Source organism: Nothobranchius furzeri, chromosome 14 (assembly GCF_043380555.1).
Source record: "Nothobranchius furzeri strain GRZ-AD chromosome 14, NfurGRZ-RIMD1, whole genome shotgun sequence".
NCBI lineage: Eukaryota > Metazoa > Chordata > Actinopteri > Cyprinodontiformes > Nothobranchiidae > Nothobranchius > Nothobranchius furzeri.
In genome coordinates, this window is record NC_091754.1 from 21,147,811 (window position 1) to 21,164,596 (window position 16,786).

At 41.0% G+C, this 16,786-nt stretch overlaps 1 protein-coding gene and 1 long non-coding RNA gene across 4 annotated transcripts; one reads left to right on the top strand and one right to left on the bottom strand.

Annotated features, from left to right (window-relative positions):
* Positions 1-150: 150 nt before the first annotated feature.
* Positions 151-1,412, top strand: LOC129164957 (uncharacterized). The gene is made up of 3 exons (XR_008564426.2): positions 151-380; positions 1,077-1,138; positions 1,227-1,412. It is a non-coding gene; the product is annotated as an uncharacterized lncRNA (long non-coding RNA).
* A 262-nt stretch (positions 1,413-1,674) lies between these two features.
* Positions 1,675-3,285, bottom strand: LOC129164956 (spectrin alpha chain, non-erythrocytic 1-like). 3 transcript variants are annotated; one of them, XM_054746920.2, is made up of 6 exons: positions 3,068-3,285; positions 2,556-2,648; positions 2,341-2,445; positions 2,236-2,268; positions 2,128-2,163; positions 1,675-1,921 (listed from the first exon to the last, which is right to left on the bottom strand). In XM_054746920.2, the coding sequence occupies exons 2-6, from the start codon at positions 2,619-2,621 to the stop codon at positions 1,844-1,846; spliced, it is 318 nt and encodes a 105-aa protein (XP_054602895.1). In that variant the 5' UTR covers positions 2,622-2,648; positions 3,068-3,285; the 3' UTR covers positions 1,675-1,843. The 3 variants fall into 3 exon arrangements, with proteins under 3 accessions (XP_054602895.1, XP_054602894.1, XP_070400081.1); XM_054746919.2 differs by having other exon boundaries at positions 2,128-2,268; XM_070543980.1 differs by lacking the exon at positions 1,675-1,921 and having other exon boundaries at positions 2,023-2,268.
* Positions 3,286-16,786: the final 13,501 nt, after the last annotated feature.

Below are 16,786 nucleotides of genomic sequence, written 5' to 3' on the forward strand. Positions count from 1 at the left end.
TTCGATTCCATAGGCTTCAATTTCACGTTATCTGTCCATAATGGGAGGTGTCCACCACCGCCATTTTGACCGTGTCACAGGTTCCGTCCAGCCCAGACAATTCCATAAAAGGGAAGAGAGGAGGCGCTGAGGGTGTGGCTGTAAGGCTGGGCTCGAGTGACGACACCCAGGCGAACTAGCTACGAGCTAACCTGAAGCTAACCCTGGCTAACCCAAAGCTAAAGCGGAGGTGGGAGCCGAGCTAACGGATGTAGCCACCTAGCTTCAACCCAACCGGAGCTAACTGGAACACCCATCGACCTGAACCTTACACGGAGTTTAGGTGGAGGTTTTCTGCGCCTGTTCGTGAGAAGTACCTGTATTAAAAAAGTTTTAAATCGGTAAGTTTATAATTTATTTCCGTAATGAAAACATTTTGCTTTGAGCAAGTTTTCAGTAGTTTTTTTGGCGCTATCACTCCTGAGTCGCACCAGCCATTAAATGTATCATGAAGAGAAAATATATTTAAGTCGTATTTTGGGGGGACATTTTATTATCTTTCTTACAAAATCTGAGACCAAGCGTTTCACATTGCAACACAAGCACCGGTAACCATAACAGAATTTACAGCCAGCAGAGGAGAGGATGGCGGTGTTTCAAACCCTCCCGGCCGGCGTGTAGAGCTCATTCCTGGGCTGGAGCCGGCCCTCAGCACCCCGCCACAGGCTCTAACAGATGCTGGCGGTGTTTCATATATTTCCAAAACGTAATACTTGTTTGTATCTTGTACAGCCAACTAGCCTTTATTCTGGACTCAGTACAATTTACCAAAAGTAAAGAGACATTATACAGATGAAGTAAGCACAAGATAACTTACTGGAAGACACAGAGTTATCATCAGAACCAGAACAAGAGAGCCTGATAACAGTCATGTGAAAATAACAGTTAAAAAGTATGTATGTATAATAGAAATAAAAATATATTAGAATTAGTGTAACTCACTGTGATCCAAACAAATCAGCCATAGCTGATGAGTAAATATGACATGAGGTCTGGGAGTTTTTAAGTTTCATTCTTTTATTACATTTTTTTCTTAGATCTATTAAAAGGTCACCATGGCAGCCTGTGTGTCTCCAACGTCAGCTACACAACGCAGCGTGTAAGTTCCAAGTACTTGTCTTGACCACTTCATGAATGGTTTTGTACTTTAAACAGCTAGGCCAAACCTGTTATTTTTTCCTCCATAGCCATTTGGATCATTGGAGACAGCTGAGTGAGGCGTGGTGCCCAGAGAGCTGCAGAGACAACCTTGGCCTCCCTGACGTCTGTGTCTCTTGGTTTGGTTGGGGCGGACCATCGACATACATACATGTGCCGACACTTTGCGCCCTGTTTTATAAACTGTAGTGTTAAAAATAAATGTTTTTGCTCAATTACTTGAATTTCTTTGGTTAAGACAAAAGTGAGGAATAATCATTTACAAGTTATTTGTACAACAGGCCCATTTTAAATCCCAACAGTTTCTTAGCAGACAATAGAAATGTGTTCTTTACTAACTTTACTTGGTTTGAAAATCTTACTAAAATAAACTTGAGTGCCGTATTGCAAAACCCAATCATACTTGTTATGTAAACATTAGCTTTGTAGATATTTTTTACAGATATATATTTGTGTGCAACAAAAACCAAACTTAAATAATTTGTCATTCTTTATTGAAAAACAACAAAATACAGGTATACAGAAGTGTGGGAAAATGATAATGTGAAAGTATTGCACTATAAATGAAGTGAGATGAGATGAAGGTGAGATGAAGGTGGACGCCAGCGGGCTGGACGCCGGACGAAGAAACCTGGAGACGGATCGCTCAGACAGGAAGGGAAGAGCTTCCTCTTACCTTGATGGAATTAAAGTTAGCCGTCGTCTGAACGCCCAACCGTACGGTCTGAGGTCAAAGGTCACAGGAAACACACACCAGTCAGCAGTCATACAGATGCATAAAGATAACTAGCCATGGCAACCAGCTGACATGTCCCCACTTTCACCAAAACCTGGTGCCTGCCGGGTCACCTGAATTCCTGTGTGATGTCAGCACGGTCGGCCGTGACTGCTGCCATCAGAGGTGACCTCTGATCAGCTGAATGAACTCACCTTCCAGGGTGACGCCGTGTTAGAGTCGGCTTCATCCTGTAAACAAACAAATGAGTGGTAACATAAACACCACGTCTGGTTCTGGTGGAGGCGGAGGACAACACGCACCTTTCCAGGAGCAGAACCCAGATGTTCTTGTTGCTACAAACAGAGACGAGCAGAGTTAAACCAGGAAGTGAGAGGGACCAGCTGCTGCAGACAGGTGACGCTCACCTGAGCCTGAACCATAGGAGCCTCCTCAGCCATCAGACCTTCTGACTCCAGTTCAGATGCCACCTTGTTGATGTCCCTCAGGCGGGACTCATTGGCCTTCAGGTCCTGCAGGACAAAAGCACCTGCTGATCACCTTGTTGCTGTCGGGTTAACAGGTCTGGTGTTAGAACGTGGTGGATAAGAATGTTCTGACGGGCCGAGGATTCTGAACTCACCCTGCAGGACTGGGCCTGCTCCTTCAGGGCCTGGATGCTGCTGCCGTAAGCCGACAGGTCCGACATCAGGGCCTCGTGCTTCTTCAGGAGAGCCTGTGGAGCAGAACATCAGAACCTTCAGCTCGTCTGACACAAGTGGAGCTTTCTCGCAGCGATGGTCCAATCGGATCCGCCACCGTAAAACAAACCCTGCTCAGTTCACCGCAGACGTAGCTCTGCGGGTGTTTAGTGGAAAAGCGTGAGCCTTCTGCCGGCTGCCACGTGTCATGGCTGCTCTGCAGCGGGAACACACATCACAGCTTGTAAACCGTTTGAAATAAGAGCGACGGGAACACGTTTGTCATCACTTCCTGTGCGAGGCCAGCACTTCTACTCCTAACCCATGAGACGCTTAAACGAGCAACGACGTCTGGTAGACAACCGAAGGAAATGCCAAATACAGAAACACTATGAAGGACTGGAAAGAGAGCAAAGAAAAGCGATTGGAGTTTCTCAGGAAGGGACTTCCATACCTCGGCCAAGTCCTCGTCTTTCCCTTAGTCTGGACTTCCAACGATGGGCTCCTTCTCCCTCATCCAGGACTCGGCCTCATTAGCATCCGCAAAGTACTGTTTGGCCTGCAGAGAGTCCTCCAGGTCCTGCCTCCTCTGGGACGCCTTGGCCTTCAGCGTGTCCCAACGTCCATGAAGCTCCCACAGTTTAGTCTTCACTTCCTCACCAGCGAAGTGACCTGGACCCAAAAAAAGTGAGCCAGAACCTGCAGACACCTCAGAAACATGTCAGGACCAGACCTGCTCTACCTTCTTCCACCATGGTCTCTCCTTTCTGGGTGACAGCCTTGATGCGAGGTTCATGACCTGTGATCTCAGCCTGCAGAGCCTGGTGCTTCTTCAGCAGGTTCTGGACACCAATCAGGTCCTTCCCTTAGGACACATGTTAGAGTTCAGCATTATGCAGTAGACAGACCAGTTTAACCCAGGGGTTTCTTTCTTCTACAATCTGCTCTTTAACTGTATTATTTCAGCTGTTAACTTTATTTTCTCTCTAAGTGTTTTTCTCCCCAGAAGAAGCTACAACGATGTTCTGTTGAGCTGTGGTGGCCTCATGGAGGGGGCCATCGGCTAGCACACTGCTGCTAACCACTTAAACATTCTCCCTCTCCTGATAATAACATTTTACTTTCTTTGATGTTGGATGTGCTACTACTAGTTTACCCGTTTAATTATAGATTCACTAGGATAAATACAATAAAGTTTATCTCTTGCCAAATAGAATATTTACTGTGGCGAGCCCGTGAAGAGGTGTAGGAGAATGCGACAAATTTGTCTGTTAAAAAGTCTGTTATGTACAAAAACACAATATCATCACACTATTTTGGACCGATACATGACGGTCAGGTCCAGCTTGGGGAGAAAATATGACACGTCTTTCAGGATGGACTTCATCTTTGGTAGCTGGCGAAGCCGGGAAAAGCAGGATCTAACCACCTGGCTAATGTGGGAGTCCATCCGCATCTCTGGGTCCAAAACCACCCCCCGGTTAGTGATGGTTGGCTTCACTAAGCTGCAAAAACAGGGTTGCAGGACAGGACTAACTGCAGTGGGAGAGGGAGGAACAAATATTCCAGTTATAAATATTAAATATTTGAACAAATAAATATTTGTTAAAAGGAAGAAACTGATGATGACTTTAAGATTAGAGGAATGTTCTAGAACGGGTCTGGAACCAACGATGGCCCTTTGGATCAAATTTGGATTAAAAAAATAGCTCATGATTTTATTTATGGATGGAATAAAAATACAGGTTGTAAGCATCTTCTCAGTATCTTCATGTTGCACGACTTTCCACAGCAGAAGGACACAAAAACTGCCAGAATTATGATTAGAAAGATTTACGTTTTAATCTCAGAATCCCAACTTTTCCCAGAATCTTCACATTATTCTATGAATTCAGAGAAAATATACATTTTTCAGAGGTCTCGCTCCCCTGTTGTGGATATTTCTCAAAATTCAACCATTTTTTCTTTTCAAAAGCTTTAGTAAGAGTTTGGACTCTAAACAAGTTTTACTTTGCAGACTGCTTGTCTAAACCTTCATCAGATCTGCTCATAATAAAACATTTGGGTTATATTTAATGCCCAGGAAGATGCTCTTCCTGGGCATTAAGTTATCAAAAACAGATAAAATTATTTTTTACCATAATTTTAACTGCTATCAGCTGATAAAAATAATAAAAAACAGCCTGATCATTAAAGGGGTGTAAGTGAAACCGCGCGGATCACACAAACCATCATGCTGTCTATATGACTTTGAAAATATATAGTTTAATTACAGTTTGATTTATTTGACATCTGTATAATGTTTATTATTTTGTTTTTTCCCCATAAATGCCTAACGTTTCAGTTTAACATGAATATTAGTCATTCATCACAATACATAAAGTTACACATTTTAAATTTTAATAGGGGAAGACTGCAGGAGGGAGCGGTAAAATACAGAAATCCCCAGCAAAAACAAGAAACTTTACGAGTCTGATGAAACCCGCTGGAGTTCCTTCAGCAGGCCTGGTGGCAGCTACAACGACCCAGTGGCTGTGCTTGGTCAATGTTATCGAGCTCAGTCCGGCTCGGCCGTGAACGAGCCGAGGCGACATCCTGCTCTGCTTAAGAAGAGGTGTTATTTTCCGCTTCAGAAGAAGCGTCCGTGTTTTACGCTTTCTCAGAGACATGTCACGTTGCTAAGTTGTTAGCGCCGCGCGCTAACACGTCAATAGTGCAGCATAGCCTGCTGGAGGGTTCAGATGAAAACACCCTACCACTCAGGCTGCTTACACATCGATATTAAGTTGTCGCTGTTGCGCTCACGCCGTAATACAGTATTAGATGCGGTTAAAGTCAGACATGAAAAACTCCACGAGCGGTCAGACCGCGCAGCAGCTAGGCGCAGCAAATAGGCGCCGGATCGTCCAGGCTGCCCGGCCTGACCGCTGGGGATTACCGGATGGAAGAATGGACACAGAAGTCTCCCTCTTAGCGCTCCGTCATATTTCAACCCATTTTTATCTTAAATGCACTGGGTTTTACCCTATTACCCATCTAAATATGCCCTATTAATTATTTTACCGTATTTTACATTTAAATTTCATGGTTAAACAGTACATGCTACATGTTAAACTGATAGTTAGCTAGCTACTTCGGTAAACTCAGCTAGTTTAAAGGTAGCAGTGACATAAAATACGAATATAGATTTTAACTTACCGAAAAAAATGAAGTGGAGACTCCTTGGACGCTCTATTAGTGCAATTAATACCACTGCAAGTCATTTTGTCCAACAATTGCACCAATAATATCCAAAGAAGAATACACAAACACAGAGACTCAAAATGCCGGAGCAGTTTCCAAGCCAGACCGAGGCTGTACTGAGGCCTTTCCACGGAGCTAGCTCTGTGGTCACGTGGGTCTGAGGCGGCGGTCACGTGTGTCGGATGCTCATTAATTATACAGAATTTTAGGCTTTCAATACACTTAAACAGAAGAGTGAGAAAAAAATTCACCCCCCTCAGAGTTGTCATGAGTATAAACTAGATAATTTAGACAAAAAACATGTTTTGGCACCAGGCTGTAAACATGTTTATTTCTGCTGTGAAATCGGCATTTTTAACATGGGAGTCAATGAGGATTTGCTCGCTTCTGGCACCAGCCCCCAGCGGATGAGGGTGGAACTGCAATTTTTCTTACTTCCGGGATGGGACCATTTTCTGAGCGGCATTGTGGGGGCTTGATTCAGACATATTGCACTACGCTCCGCCCACTAAAACACTTTCACGAGTTCTGATTGGTCTACACATATTCACCAATCACGTTTTAGCAAATAAAAAGGCGGAGCTTATGAAGACTCATGTGAAAATGAACAATAAACAAATAAACAATAGAACAATTTCGAAAATATTTCATCTTTATTTGTGCATTTTGGCAGGATGAATCTTCTATTTGGAACATTTGGGGGTGGGGGGTAATAGCTGTAATTGTTGAAAATGCTGCAAGCACAGTCTCCGCAACAAGAATCTCATGCAGCATGTTTTTAATCTAGGCTACTCACAAATATCGGAAAAATGTAAATCTGCAAATTAAGATAGGTTCGTCTAAAGACGGAGGCGAACATATTTGATGAAATGCAGCTGTTGGGACATGCAGAAAAAAAGCTCGTTTGCATTGTAGTGGAAGAAAAACCAGCAATACTGCAGACATCAGGACTTTTTGTTGATTGATTAAAAACTTGTTTTTAAAAACAGCATCAAAAATCATTTTATTTCCCTAGATGTTTATTGTTGGGATGAACCACTGGAAAAGCAATACAATTCAAACACTTCATTCTGCCACTAGATGGCAAAATTACACAAAAGGAAAATTGGCTACAACACAGGCATCAGAGGTTTAGGGGTGCAGAGCAGCCAGAAAGCTTGTAGTTTTACATATCACAATGTATGTTCAAGATTCTGTCATCAGTGTAGAATAATCTGGTCCAAGTTTGAAGAGTCTAAGTCAGTGCTCCCAACCTTTTTCTAGAAGGACCCCCTTGCTGGTATCCAAGACAAGACAGCTCCCACTACCACAACCCCTATACCTGCACACACAAGCTTAATTACAAAAATTATGCAGACACATAGTGTTTTATATCTTATACAGATTTTGCCTATACGGTTGGATGTGTTATTGGGATTTTATAAATGTAATTTTTACAAATGTAATGTTGGTAATCTCCCAATCTCAGCACAGAAAATATTGTGGGACCCCCTTAGCAGGTCACAGATCTATGATGGTAACCACTGGTCCAGGTGTTGTAGTTTTACAACAGCATCAGATTAAAGATGCTCAATGAGTGGAAAATTGTTTGGAATGTCTCCTTCCTAATTGGAAATCAGAAATATGAACCAACTTCAGTTCTGTCTGAATTTCCACAACAGAAAGACAAAAAAGACCATTTGAGACAAAGAGGGTAAAATATTCCCAGACACTGGAGGGCAGCATCTCCCCAGCTTCACTTCCATTCTAAATGCAGTTGGAAACCAATGTTGATCTATTTTTTGCCTGCAGAGGGCGCAAACTCCCCAGTCTTTTAAGGTAACGATTCATTGTGTTTGAAAAAAAAAATGTAGAGAAAGAGTTCCTACTAAGTAAGCCTTGTAAAAGGCAAAGAAAACAGTTAAACACAACTACTTTTTCTATTCAGTTACTACTGGTTACTTAAAATAACCACAACGAGTAAAAATAAAATAAAATAAAATAATTCTCAAACTTTCCGAGTGCTTCAACACCCTCAAAAGCAGACCAGAAACGCCTATGCTGCAACACAAATTTTGTCCAATTTCAGGGTTCGATCAATGCATTTTTACTCATGGATCTTTATAACAACAACACACACACACACACACACACACACACACACACACACACACACACACACACACACACACACACACACACACACACACACACACACACACACACACACACACACACACACACACACACACACACACACACAAATGATTTCAAATTTTTAAATTGAACATTGTCCATCCCCAGAACTAAATCTGGCATCATTTGAGTGGTTGGAGACTGGAAATGTGTTCCAATGTTGACAAAAGAGAATACACAAAACAAATGCAGTGACAAATGCCAAGTTTTTAATAAACATAAATACGTCTGGAGGTCATGTATCTGCCTCAAAACAGAACAGTCAGAAACAGATAAATTAGAACATTTTTGCTCCACTTATACTTTCCAAAATAATCAAAAACAATTGTATTCTGTTTAGGTTATTATATGCAAACTTCTTAAATTGTGTTGTTTTATTTGATTAGACAAGAATTAGACATTAACTGAGTTTGTCTTTGGATGGAATTAACCAGAAAAATGGTGTTATAAGTTTAAAAATATATATAAAAGATTAATTAATTCAGTCAGATTTTGTTGTTTTTATGTGGGAATTTTGTTAAATTTGCAAAAGAAAGCCAAACTTCAGAAAACAAAAACGTGTAAAAAAAAATAAAGGTATATGTTGGCATGATAGAAATTTATAAAAATATAGATTTCAAGCTCTTGAAGAGTTTAAAAATCACTGTTTCACTGAAAATGTTTGTGAAAATTGATAGAAGTTTTGAGTTATGGAGTTTGTTGCTCACAAACATGCACTGGTCATTTCTATTTTTCATGTTTGTATGAGTCTCTCAGCCAATCAGCGATCCTCCTCTGAAATTTATACAGCACCACAATCACTGCTCTGATTATCACACGCAAACAGAGATGTGCATGTATCTGCTTCATAACGTTATCTAAACAAATCAGGTTTTTACACATTCACATAAATCATTGTTGTTCCTGCAGCTTAGTGCACAGAGACATTCCAGTGAGAGCATCTTTTGGCTTCTTCTCCACACCATCTTGTCAGCAGTCATATCAGAAACAGGGACCAAGTGATGTATAATACATTAAAGCAAAGTCCTGCTTTCATACATGACAACGCAGAGGGACACTGGGTAATGAGGCAGGTCTGCACACTGGGAACATGGCCAGATGTGCACAAAAGCTGTGAAGAAACTGCAGCAGCAGATGTGGGGACACTTAAGTCTGACAAGCAGATGATGCAATAAAACAAAACACTAAAGTAAAGGTAATACTGTAAACAGGGTTGTTTATGAAACAAAATGAAAATAATTTTTTTTGTTTTAAAAAATGTAATCAGTGAAAACAGAAAATACTGCATGATGATATTTATAATGATAAAAACATATTTGTCAGAAACATCCTGATCATGTTTTTTGTGATGCATTTCATGTTTTATTGCCTTTTGCATACACAAATCAGAGTGTGTATGGAGATAAATGATGAGGCAAATCATGAGGAAGAAGAGGATGAAAGAGATGAAGACGCAAACAGGGGGGTGTCTCTGGAACTGATTGGATGGATGATGTTTGAACAGCAGGTTCATTTAAGGAAATTGTCCTTCAAGCCACAAAAGTGATCTAAAATTTAATACATTTGAAAAATCATTAATTGTGCAATAAGACAAAACAGTAAACCTGCTGGTTTGGTTTCAATGAAAAACAAATATGGATTTCTAAAGCTTGTATTTTTCTAATAGAATGATGATATAAACAAATGACTGAAATGTAAAAAAAGACATAGCTTCAAACACATGTTTATGTTTGCAAAATTAAATAGAATGATTCTGTGTGGGCTAAAGAGGCCATTTGATGCAAAACTCACATTTTGCATCATTTTGTGCCACTGCTCTTCTGCCCCTAGAAACAATCAAAATGTGAAAAAAATTGTTCTGTCCATTTTCTGTCAGTGCTCTGTTTTAGGAATTAAGTGCCTAAACTGAGTCGTTTCTAAAGTCCCTGTTTGTGACATCACAAAAGGGGAAATGGTCTTAGAATCACTTGTTATGTGTCTACACTACAAGAACAGCATCTCTACTTGTAGCCCCTTTCAGAAATGGGAGCTTGTCAAATTAAAACAGCCAATCAGTGGACCAGTTCCAGCCATGAAATGACTCATTCTGGAAGGTACTAAAATGTCAAGAATAAAACTGCTGAAATCACTTTATGTGAGAGGGATTTTGTACATAAACATGTGTAATAGACCATAAAATTGAACTATTATAACTTAATAAATAACATGCCTGTATACATGTCCTCTTTAAATTAAGGTACTGGAATTTTATACTGTTCTGTTGGTGGGAAAAAAAAAGAAGGGAACACTGATTTCCCAGCCTTTCCTGAAGATGGCAGGAGGAGTTGACGTTCCACTGTGCCCGAACATCAGTTTGGTCTCTTGGCAAAGTCACTGTCAGCCAAGGCGACACAAACAAACTGCAGCAGCATCAACATGATAACATAAATGTCAATGCAGAGAGACACCAGTGCCTGGGGATCAGTGGGGCGGGCACACGTTGTTGTTGCAGAGCTGGTTGTTGGTGAAAAATAACAGCATGTCAGATGCAGCATATGGTTGTGATGATGGTGATGATGATGATGTTCAGGGGGGATGAGGCTGCAGTACAGTGAAGCTGGATTTAGGCTGATGAAATCTGAGCACTCATACAGGAAATGCAGCTGTATAGTAAAAGTACCGGGTATGGGTCAAAGTAAGACAAAAAATCCCGTTTATTGTTTTCAGAGATCTGACGCAGTTCGCAAAAGGCTGATTTTAATGAAAACATTGAGAAAGAAAAAAAGAAAGAAAGAAAGAAAGAAAGAAAGAAAGAAAGAAAGAAAGAAAGAAGAGGCTGAAATACTGTATAATAACCTTGTTGTGGAGAACCAGATGTGGATGCCAAATGTTAGACAGCAGGGGGGTTGGGACTCTGATGCTATAATCCTCTGGAAACAGATAAACAGATACAACAAGCAAAGTGAACATCAACTAGTTTAAATAATTGTGAGAAAGGAATAAAATAGAACCCCAGATCAGTATGAACGCCATCATTAGATTATAAAGTGGTACACGTCCTGAGATTTTTATTTATTTTTTTTTATCTCTGTTTGATGCATGGGTTGAAAGTTTTAGTGCATCTTCATTAATGTTCAACAATTAAGAACCATTAAAGGCACCAAACTCTTAATGTTTAGCCAAACAAGATACTTGTACTTAAAAGCATGTCTATTCTAGCATTTTGACTCATAGTTTGAGTGAAATACAATTAAAAGTCTTTGCAGCTTTTTCATATTTTTAATTCCTTTTCTCGAGCCAGTATGTGCTAAAGCAACCCTTTACAGGGTTAATTTAATGCTACTCAGACCCCTACTGCCCTCTGTAGCCAGAATACCACACTTGCAACTTCAGAGTGGTGGACTGCCTCCTGTTGGACTTTGTAAAAATGGAGCTGACATGCCTGCTTCCTGCATGTTTCCTGCACGTTTTAGATCGTGAACACAGCTGATTCGCTTGATTTACTGGTGAATCGCTCCTGTAGAAAATAATAAAGCTGAGGCGACATTTCAGATGTTAGATTCATCCATCCATCCATCCACCCACCCACCCACCCATCCATCCATCCATCCATCCATCCATCCATCCATCCATCCATCCATCCATCCATCCACCCACCCACCCATCCATCCATCCATCCATCCATCCATCCATCCATCCATCCATCCACCCACCCACCCATCCATCCATCCATCCGCTTATCTCGAAGCCGTACGAAGTCTTGCTCCATGGTCTCACCGAACTCCTCTCATGCCCGGGTTTTTGTCTTGTTGTTAGATTAAGGTGTTAAAAAGACGAACGCACAGCGATAACTTTCACTTTTGGTTTTACTAACTGGTCACCAGGGGGTGCGAAAAGCGAGCCAAAACTGCAATGTCTCCCTTTAAACATTTGTTTAATAACAAATAATAAAATAGCCCCACAGCTAAAAATGATAATGATATTTTGGAAACCTTTAAAGGTTCATGAAGTACGAATGACATCCTGTGGTGAAATTCATGCACTGCAGTCCATGAGTGTTTCTCAATGTCAAGGAACCTTGCCTTGATGTCTTGGCCCCGCCCCGGTTGCCAAGGAGGTACGTCATCAGGAGCCGCCAAGACATGTTCCAATCGGTTCCAATGTTCATGTTCTACTGAGGCGTGTGTTCTCCGTTTGTTAGCCGTTTAGCTAGCTGAGCAAGGACACACGGGAGGTGTCTTGCAGCCTAGCCGTGGCCAAAAATTACCCAGAATACACCACTGTATTTTCAAAAGGACGGCAGATCAGAAGCCGGCAGCTACTTCGGGGACAATTTTCAAGTTTAAAAGTAAGTCAGCTAATTTAAAATGTTGTTTTTAGATCCAAAGAAGTTATGTATTGTTGGTTAGTTGCTTAGTAGTTGCAGCTTTGGTGGCTAGCAGGTAGTAACTTGCTTATATTTTTAATTTAATAAACATATACACAATTTAAAAAGTAAAAGGTTCGTTATACATTTATATTGAAACTTATATGTGTAAAATATAACGTTATCTCCTGTGTCACGTGACGTTACTTGACTGCTGTGGAAGCCGCGGTCGCGTGATGCAAGTCTGCTCCATTTAACCGTTTTCTTTGACCAAGGAAGTACAGTGTCCTCGTAAGCAAGGTGGCTGGCCTCGCAAGACAACACACCTCATGTATCAAAACAAAGTCCACTCTAAGCAGCTGTTGCCAGTTATGGATCAGCATCAAGAGACTCAAGGTGACGAGCTAAGACGAGAACAAAGTCAATACTCTAGGCTCAAAGTGTCACACTCTAATCAGTTAATAATCTAAAACACCTGCAAATGGCTCCTAAGCCTTTAGATGGTCTCTCAGTCTAAGCTGAATTACTGAAATAAAAACACTCGACCGGAAAAGGGTGGCTTGCCAACTCCGGGTCGGGGGAGAGGTCCTACCTCAAGTGGAGGAGTTTAAGTTTCTCGGGGTCTTGTTCATGAGTGAGGGTAGGAGGGATCGGGAGATCGACAGGCGGATTGGTTCAGCATGTGCAGTGATGCGGACACTGAGCCGATTTGTCGTGGTGAAGAGGGAGCTGAGCCAGAAAGCCAGGCTCTTGATTTACCGGTCGATCTACGTCCCAATCCTCACCTATGGTCATGAGCTTTGGGTAATGACCGAAAGAACGAGATTGTGGATACAAGCGGCCGAAATGAGTTTCCTCCGTAGGGTGGCCGGGCTCAGCCTTAAAGATAGGGTGAGGACCTCGGACATTCGGGAGGGACTCGGAGTAGAACCGCTGCTCCTCCGGATCGAACAGAGTCAGTTGAGGTGGTTTGGGCATCTGGCCAGGATGCCTCCTGGACGCCTCCTCGGGGAGGTGTTTCGGGCATGTCCTGCTGGCAGGAGGACCCCGGGTCGACCCAGGACACGTTGGAGAGGTCACATCTCCAATCTGGTCCGGGAACGCCTTGGGGTCCTGCCGGAGGAGCTGGTGGAGAAGGCTGGGGAGAGGACAGTCTGGAACTCCCTAGTTGGGATGCTGCCCCCGCGACCCGGACCCGGATAAGCGGAGGAAGACGACGACGACGACGAAAAACACTTTTGCACAAAAATCCAAATACATGTTAATTATTTTTCTCTCATGATGTTCCTTATTGAAATTATAACTCATGCCCCCAGTAGGTAAATACAATCAAACAAAAAATAAGTCCAGGAATCCACAAAGTTTTAACAAAACAACACTACAGTTGTGATGTTGCATTTTAGAGCCTTTCAAACAAGATCAGGCTTATTTTAAATACCAAAACTGTCCTTAAAGTCCTTCTGAAACAATAAATAACAAAGCAGGCCATGCGTTACACCCTCACATATCCTCTTAGCTCTGCATCACCCTATTCCATCAGGCCTGCGAAGGATCGCGCAGCTCAATTTCCTCACATCCCCGGGTCGTTCAATCAGCCAGCCACTCATCCACAAGCCTCATTCATCTCACTTAGCCACAAATGACCATTTTGGCAACATTTGAATTAGAGAGATTTACCTCAACCCCCCCCCCCCCCCCTTTCTTTTTCTTCTCATCCAATCACCTGAATTCACACCATGTTGGCACCACCTTTGTCTTTGTCCAAATCTGCTGAACAACGTCCTTCTTTGTGTGCATGTTTTTTGGGGACCCTGTCAGATACTTTGTGTGCTTACCGCTGCTTTTAAAGTGATTTAATGTTCTCTGAGTCTGAATGTAAGAGCCTGATATCTGCAGGGGGTTGATGGAAACTGGACACAGTGGATGTTTATGCCTCGGTAAAGATTAGGAGGGTTAGAAAGCTTTCACAGAAGAGATTATGGATTATATGCTTAGAGCAACATAAATAACAGATTTTTCCCCCAAAATATGTAGCCACAAAAAAGAAAGTGTTTATGCTCGAGACATATGAGCATTTTTTTTATTTCTGTAGGTTTAAAGACTAAAACTGATCTTCATTTTAAAAACAAACATGCAGACATTTACACGTCAGATTTAAAAATTAACACGCAAGAAAATTGGAGCATCTTCCAAAAATAACAATAAACCTCCCTTTGGGGTATTTAAATAGTGTTTTATGTTTCAACACTTTGAGATGTATTTAGGCCAATTGTTCATAGATAGAAAAAACATCCATTTCAGACAGAAAGGTCAGCTTTTTCATGGATCACAGCCTTTTAGATTCACCCTCAGAGCTGTAAATAATGCACATCCAACAAATCCTCTGGCCTTATCTAACTGATAGCTCAATTGGCCTCCTTCTGCAGTCAATGCCCATCATAGATGAATGCATGATATATTTAAAATGGTGAGGGGGGAGGAAGGCTGAATGATGGCATAAAAATCCAATTCTGCTGCACAATCACCAGAGACGAGTGGATTTAGCTAACGTTATCGCGACGTGACGCGGTCACAACACCACAGTGATTAAATGTCAAGCCCTGATCGCTGCTCAGATATTTGCTGATATTTGAGGCACAGAAATACAGAGGCTGGGAAAAATGTGCAGACATAAACGGCTAAAATATAAACCGTGCACCAGAGTTCCTCGTGTTTAAGAAGAGAATTGATTTGATCTGTTCTCTAAGCTTTTACAGCATGAACAGAGATCCTGCAATGGGTTGCTGATGATGAGCATGACCGGTTCCTGGAAATTGCTTGGAAAGAAATAACCTGTGGGTAATTAAACCTGAATTTCATTATTTCTGTGTGACATTTTTAACACTTATATATGCAGTAATTAACAGCCTCTGTTGAGCACGGTGACGTTGCCTTGGGTGATTTTGGGCTGCTTTTATTATTAAAGTGAACCAAAGAGTGATTAATTGCTTGAGTCATGTGATGTATGATAATTTTTTTTTTACAAAATATGCAACAACAAATAAATAAATAAATAAACCCCACCACGGTCTTTGAGATGACCCTCATTTTAAGCAGCATTATTGTTTAAAACAAACTTCAAAATCACATGAAACCATTTTGAGCCTTAAAGCATACAGATGGAGTATTAGGATTAGTACCGTCATCAAAAACCTGCTATATTCAGTTCAACACGTGTGCAAACACGGGTGTTACATGTTTACATGAAGGTTAGACACCCCAAGCTACCTAGACTCAACAAGGTAAATGCATTTTCTTTTAATACGACTCCTTTAAGCATAAAAAAACCTGCTTTGTAGTTACTACAGGTTTTGTTACACGTGTTTTTCACGGGGAGAAAAAAAATCAGAAGACAGTGTGTGAAACACTTCTCAGAGTATTTTTAGTATCTGTCGTCCCACTGATTCTGCTTTCCGGGCCACAGCGGTTCCATTTTGGTTCACTTGTAATTCAGCAAGCATGACTTGCAAACGCTGCGGGCAAATGTTTACAGAATATAGTTAGTGACAGAAGAAAGCAGAACGGAGGCTAAAAGATAAACCAAAAGAACATTTGCTGGGCTGGTTGTGACTTATGGGATGCCAAGTCTAAATTTTAAATTTAGCAGAAACTTTTTGTTAACACATTACAATAAGGGTCCCTTTATTAATGTTTTTTAGTGCATTATTTAATACTTCCAGAGGATAAAACCCCTTGAGATGCATCATCTTGTTTTCAAGGGGGTCTTCCTTTAAAGCACCGAAACAATGAAGGATAGCAGAACTATCAGTGGCATCAGCAAAAACTAAACAATGCAATCAAATAAAACCCTGAAACAAACAGGAAAGAGGAAATAAACGTTGCTTTATCTGCATGAGTATGCAACATCAAATGCCAAACTCAAAGACAATTACAAATTCAAAAAGATGCAACATGTGAGTAGACAGTAGTTTTGAATATTTGGAAAGAAGTAATCAACCGTATCTCCAGGGGGAGTCTTTTCCAGTCTACTGGAGCTTTAACCTTTAGCAAGCATTAATAAACCATTTATAAAGTATTAACAAATGTTATTATGTAATGCATTACTAAGCAGACACCCACCAGGCCCTTTGTCCTAACCTTAAGGACACTTAATAGTAATAACAGAAATGTTAATAAAGGAACACTTAGTTTATTAATGCTTAATAATGCACTAAGTACCATTAATAAAGGAACCCTTATTGTAAAGTGTTACAGAATTTTCTTATATTTAGTTTACTTTTCTCACGTTTTGAAACTTAACCTTTAGCATGTTTACATTTCACGTGATTATAGCAAATCAAAATGTTAAATCTAAACATAAATGCTTATTCGAAATGTTAAATGTAAACCAAAAATATGTTGGAATATGAC